The sequence below is a fragment of the Orycteropus afer genome, unplaced genomic scaffold, assembly GCF_000298275.1.
Source record: "Orycteropus afer afer isolate SDZICR_OR568_19922 unplaced genomic scaffold, OryAfe1.0 scaffold00275, whole genome shotgun sequence".
Lineage (NCBI taxonomy): Eukaryota > Metazoa > Chordata > Mammalia > Tubulidentata > Orycteropodidae > Orycteropus > Orycteropus afer.
Window position 1 is genome coordinate 3,136,659 of NW_006921862.1, and position 6,776 is coordinate 3,143,434.

Sequence of the window (6,776 nt, forward strand, 5' to 3'; positions counted from 1 at the left end):
GCCATTTTGTTGGTCAGCAGGAGCTCAGAAGAAAGAAAATGTCATAGTGGTAGACTACAGCGTGACTCTCCTCTACAGCAAGCCATCACTGGAAGTTCCCAGGTCATTGTGCCTATCAGGTGGAGGAGGGGCTTTCATTTAGAGAAACTTTTGTGAACCTTAGATGAAAAACTTGTCAACCTGCTTCTTCGATTTTCTTTATTTCTTTTTTTTTTTTTTTTTTTTCCAGCCTTACTCTTTGTGATACTTAGGTGCTATACCAGAGACCCTGAAACAGCCAAGACATGACTCAAGCCATGGAGGAATCCATAGGTAAGTATCATCGCATCCTGAAGAGTTAGGACTCTGCTGTGTGTTTTATGTCTGTGTGATCATATCTATATGTAGAGGCTGGAGGATGGTGTATGTTACTGTAGGAAGTCTGTGCACCTTAAGAGTTTTATGAAATTATATGTTAAAATTAGATTATTTCAACCTATTCTCCTTTTAATCCAAAATAAAATTATGCTAACTATGAAGAACTGGACTGATGATAGTCCAGTTAGTCTGAGAGATTATTGTGATTTGCCTGTTTTAACCATTTGTAGTCTACCTGTCGAGACAGTGGCTACCTATCAAACAAAGAGTTTTTCAATTGATTTTAAATCCTGTAAAATGTTTGCCAAAACGTTGTACTTAGGGATGTGGGATTTGATTTAGAGGCTCATGGGAAATCACCTCCTCCAAAAGCATTTCTCCTACCAACTGGTCATGTGACCTGAAATTCCTCATTTGTTTGACTCTTTTTCTTTTTTTTTTTTTTTTCAGTTTTCCAGAGTGCTCTATTCAAATATAAATATTTCTAGAAAGTGCAAGGCATAAACATTTAGGCCATCACCAGGGAAAAAAAAGCAAGGTCCCATGAGCATGGAACCAGAAAAGGAACTTGGCAGGGCAAAGAAGATGTGGGAAAAGAAGAGCAGGGGTCCACTGAGAGAGAAGGAGTTGAAAATAGACAGCTATGTAGCATCATTGCCTTAAACTCTGGCATCGAAGAAACTCAGCTTATGGGCTCTTAGAGCCATATATACAGGACACCCACTTGACTGAGGAGTAAATAAGATCCAACAACTTTATTTTCCCTTCCACATTTAACTCAAGTTTAAAAAAAAAAAAAAAAAAAGACTAAGTATGTTTTTGGGCTCTGGTAGTGTAGTGCCTAAGGCACTTCACTGCTAACCAGAAGGCTGGCAGTTCAAACCCACCAGCCACTCCTCGGAAGGAAGATGGGGCAATCTACTTTCGAAGTGATACTGCCTCGGAAACCCAAGGAGGGGTCGCTATGAGTCGGGTCCGACTCGACAGCACATAACAACCAAACAACAAGAAGTATGTTTTACTCAGTACTAGTTCCAAGTATGTCAGGGATATGAACTATAAATAAGACATAGTCCCTGCCACCAAAGAGCCAACATTCAAAGGAGAGAGAGACAGACAGCCAGACAGGGAGAACAAATCTTCTGTGACTACTACTTTTTGGCACATAGCTTAATTCTTTTTTCTGTACATTTTAGAGATTTTTGGAGATATTAACCTCACTCTCGGCATGCTGACCAAGGAGGAGAATATTAGCAAGGTAGGACAAAAGAGAAAAATCTCCTTCCCGTTTCCTTTTTGTAGTCCAGTTGTTACAAGTAGATAAGGTCTTCTTTGCCTCATCTTCCTTATTTCTCTCTGGTTACTTAAAACCAAAGAAACCAAACTCACTGCCATCAAGTCATTTCCAACTCATAGCGACCCCCTTTGGTTGCTTACAAGACATTAAATTTTTCAGAAAACGTACATGTAATGTATCATATGTAAACAATATTTAATATTTGAAGAATCACTGTATCCAGCTCTAGAAACTCACAAAAGAATGCTCCTCTTCACAACCTTATACAGGCAGATGTGGGGAGGGGGATGTCAGATTTATGATCAGAGATTAGGGCCGCCTCCTATATAATTTGAAGATTCCTAAAAAGGAGCTCTGGCGGCAGAGTGCCTGAGGCATTTGACTGCTAATCAGAAGGCTGGTGGTTCAAACCCATCAACCACTCCTCAGAAGGAAAGTTGGGCAATCTACTTCTGTAGTGATACCACCTTGGAAACCCAAGGAGGGGTTGCTGTAAGTCAGATCTCACTGACAGTGGTGAGTGAGTGAGTGATGGAAATTCCAGGAGCCCTGGTGGTACAGAGGTTAAGTGCTCAGCTGCTAACTAAAAGGCTGTGGTTCAAATCTACCAGCTGTTCCACAAGAGAAAATCTGCCAGCCTGCTTCCTATTATAACCTTGGAAACCCTGTGGTGCAGTTGTACTATCCTATAGGGTCACTATGAGTCAGAATCAACTTGACAACAATGGGTTAAACCTTAATGTAAATCCCCAAAGTTCTCACTTACTCATCTGTAATGACATTTCACAATTAAATTTTTTTTCTCTGGATGTTATAGCATTTTTTTGGTTTCAAGAAACTTGTACAAAATAAAAATTAACTACTGAAAAAGGGCATGGCCACAGCATCTTCTGACCTCCTCTAACTTCACAAGGGGAGACAGAACACCATCAGTGTTACCAGCCCAAGGCTCACTCCTGTGAGGTCAGACATGCCACTTCTCTGTGATATTTTTTACCAATTCTGACACCAAAGGGCCCTCCTATGGCACTCTCTACTTCTCTGCTATGTTTGATAATTTCTTGCAATGGTCACACAGAACTCACAAACAATACTCATGGGTATGGGTTTTATTAGGGAAGTAACAGGTTACAATCCAGGTTCAGAAACACCAGGATCAGGACAGCTTCCCTTCTGCTATGCTCACAGGCATGCCTCTCTTTGGCCCTTGGACTCTCAGCCTAGTCTCTGCCCTGCTCAGGTAAATGTTACAAACCCATTGAGATCTGCAGATAGGTTAACCTTACTCCTCTAGCAAACATTCTGCTCAAAAGCACTCAGCTTTCTCACTCCATGGGCCAACAAGCCCACCACTCTGTCTCATGCCAGTCTTGGTTTTGCTGCATCTACTGCCACCATTTCTCTGTCATTTCTCTGCTGTCTCTCTGCCGTCTCTCTCAGCCAAGGAGGTCAAATACACAGATCTCTGATCCAAGGATGAACACCACTCCTGCTTTTCTCTCTGCCTTGATGACAGTGAGATCCCCCTTTTCTGCCTCTCAGAGAGCTCATTTTAAGCCTAGCAGGACAGCAAAATTGACTAATCCTCATTTTAGGGTTCCATACACTTTGTTTACATGGTCCCACCATGCAAATAAGGGTGTACCTTATTTACATTAGTAGCAAGCTACCCAGTCTCCTTAGTGGGCCACAAAGCACCTCCCATTTACATATTTCTGCCAGTCTTCTACTGGGGAGTCATAAAGACAAAGGCTAGAAGAACCATATTAGGTAATTCAGTAATACCCCACTGAGTGGGGGTAGGGGTGGTTCAGTGGTAGAATGCTTGCCTGCCATGCCAGAGACCTGGATTTTGACTCTGGCCAATGAGCCTGACACACAGCCACCACCCACCTCTATGGAAACTTACGTGCTGGTATAAAGCTGTACAGGTTTCAGTGGCCCTTCCACACTAATACGGACTACGAAGAAAGGACTGGCAATCTAATCCTCAAAACCAGCCCATGAAAACCTTATGGGTTGTAGCCTGACCCATAGTCAATCATGCACATGACACAGGACTGGGCAGTGTTTTGTTGTCACAATTTGGGGGTTGACTTGACAGCAGCTAACAACAACAACAAGCTTCCATTAACAGTTACTGTGGTAGTTAATATTTTGTGCCAATTTAGCTGTGCCATGAGTTTGAGTGGCTGGGTAGCTGGATGCAGTTATTCCCCATGATGAAGTGGTAATCACCTCCATGGTGGAATCTGCTGTGAGCAGCTAAGTAGTTGCCTTGAGGGTGTGGCCTGCCTCCAGTGTATAAAGAGAAACTTTGAGAAAGGTCTCTAGCTTTTGGCACATCTGGATCCTGCATTTGACAATCTTCATCTCAGTGGCTTTCCATGCTGCCTGTCAATCCTGAGATCGTTCCCTGACTTGAACGAGTGTCCTGCCACGTTGCCTGTGAATCTTCAGACTATGCAATTTTACCTGTTGATCTTGGGTTCATCAGCCTCAGCAGCCAGTAGCTGTGTGAGTCAGAAAAAGCCTGCAGCTCTAGTCTGCCTGGAACAGGAGGCAGAGCTGGAGCCCAGAGTTGAGGGACCTTCACCCACCCCCTAGAGCCAGCACTGTGAACTCAGACTTCCAGCCTCCTAGGCTGTAAGAGAATAAAGCTCTATTTATTAAAGCCATCCATTCGTGGTTCTCCTGTCACAGCAGCACTAGAGGACCAAGACATTGTCTGGGAAGTGGAATGTTAGATACTTGCCAAATAATAGTGCACAGCATCGTTATGAGGCTGATATTGCTATTTCCATTTGACAACTAAGAAAATTTAGATGCAGAGAAGTGATAGTAAGTGCCTAATTAAGAAGGAAGCATTATACTCAAGCACATGCCTGTTTGACTCAAAAAAAAAAAAAAAAAAAAACTCCTCTTCATTAGTTAATGTTGAGGCCTGGTGAAGGACATGATGTACCTTTGTCTCTTAATTCAGTGGTTCTCAACCCTGACTCTATATTAGAATCTCTTAGACAGTTTTGGAAAAAAATACCAATGGCCAGACCCCAGTGTCAGGAATCCTGAAGGTAAAAACCTGGAAATAGCCTGAGTATTTAAAACTCCTAAAGGCCATCTAACGTTTAGGCCTAATGGAAAAACATTGCACTCATCTCTTCATATTTCCCAAACATTAGAATCTCCATGTGCCAGAAGTACTAAAAGACAATTTCCAGGGAAGAGATCAGAGAATATGTACATTTTAATGAACATCTCCAAATTATTCTTATAGTAGGCCAAGTTAGGGAAACACTAGAAAAGCTTTAGCAATAGCTAGAGTTACTTAGAAGTGACAGCTGAGATTCAGACTGTTAGGTTCAAAATACAGCCTCACCACTTCCTACTACTTTAAGATCCTGTTGACTCAATTTCTTCACCTATAACATAAGAAGATTGGGCAAAACACTTCCGTAGAGATGCAACCTAAGAAACCCAAGGTGGGCTCGCTATGAGTCGAATCAACTTGAGAGCAGTGAGTTTGGTTTTGGTTTTGGTTTTGGTTCTTGTTACCTAGTGCCACTCTGACAGGAATATACACCACAAATGGGATAGCCTTAAAAAACAGAAGTTTATTCTCTTACAGTTTGGAGGCTTTAAGTCCAACTTCAAAGAGCCAGGCTCTAGGGGCTGGGTGAAAGCCCCTCGACCTTGGGGTCCAGCTCTGCCTCCTGCTCCCAGCCCACTGGAGCTAGAGGCATTTCTTCACTCAGACAGCTGCTGGCTGCTGAGGCTGCCAAGCTCAAAGTTGACAAGTAAAAAGGCACAGTCCCAATGTTACCAAACCACATGGCAGGCCATTAACTTAAGTCTATTGTAAGTCCCAAGGTCAGCAGAGCATAGCAGGCTGCTAAGCAATGATTCAGCTACATGCAAGGTCCAAGCATACCATACACTAGAGACCATTCCCAAGGCTTCTGCCTAAATACAGGAAGCAGACCACATCCCAAAGGCAGCTACTCAGTTACTTGTGGTAGATTACGCCATGGAGTTGATTCTCAGTCTCATCATGGGGAATAACTACCACCAGCTTCCCAGCCACTCAACCAGGCCCAGACAAGTTGACATACAAACATAACTACAACAATTCCACCCCTTGTCAACTTGCCATCTGTATAGATCTTCACAGGGTGGCACCTGTACAGATCTCCTCCAGGGGGTGGCTCCAGTCCCCTAGTTCCTCTAAGTGGCAATCTCACCCCCTTGGCCTGGTGGGTCCGTTCCTCTCCCTCTTGGGCATGGCAGCCCTGCCCCTTCTCTCTTGGGCAGCTGCTGTGGCTCCATCCCACATGAACAAGCAGCCCCACACTCCAGAACCAAGTTGGTGAAGACCTGGCTCTTTGAAACCTAGGAGGCTGTGGTGGTTCCACTCCCAAAGGCCATGGTCTTACCCTTTCAGGCTGAGGCACCTCTGCTTTGGTTTCCTTGGTCTCTCCACTTCTGCCAATTAATGTCTGAGGACAACTCACTCCACCAGAAATCTTCCTGCCTGAAAAAAAAAGCACTCAGCTTTCTTGCTCCATGGGCCGGCCAACCTACTACTCCATCTCATGCTGGTCTCTTCCACAAGTTAATGCCGAAGACAACCCATTCCACCAGTAAGCCTCTTGCAATGGCACCCGGCTTTCTCCTCCGTAGGCTGGCAAGACTGTTGCTGTTTAATGCTGGTCCCTGGGCTCTGGTCCTGCCATCTCTCATGCCATATGCCAGGGTCTCTCTGCCAGGGTCTCAGGTCAAGGATGCATTCCACTCCTATTTCCACATTTTAGGTATCCGTCAGAGCAACACCCCATTCTCTCGGTACCAAATTCTGTTCTGATTACCTAGTGCCACTCTGACAGGAATATATACCACAAATGGGATGGCCTTAACAAATAGGAATTTATTATCTTACACTTCGGAGGCTTTAAGTCCAAGTTCAAAGTGCCAGGCTCTAGGGGCTGGGTGAAAGCCCCTCAACCTTGGGGTCCAGCTCTGCCTCCTACTCCCAGCCCACTGGAGCTAGAGGCATTTCTTCACTCAGACAGCTGCTGGCTGCTGAGGCTGCCAAGCCCAAGGTTGACAAGTAAAAAGGTACAGT

The 6,776-nt window shown here is 44.3% G+C and overlaps 1 protein-coding gene across 1 annotated transcript in view; it reads left to right on the forward strand.

Moving 5' to 3' along the window:
- Positions 1 to 284: 284 nt before the first annotated feature.
- Positions 285 to 6,776, forward strand: part of MROH2B (maestro heat like repeat family member 2B) — a 137,672-nt gene continuing 131,180 nt past the window's right edge. Inside the window, exons 1-2 of the mRNA XM_007950534.1 lie at positions 285 to 312; positions 1,554 to 1,615. Of these exons, the coding sequence (XP_007948725.1) occupies positions 285 to 312; positions 1,554 to 1,615 (90 nt within the window). The remainder of the gene's footprint in view (positions 313 to 1,553; positions 1,616 to 6,776) is intronic.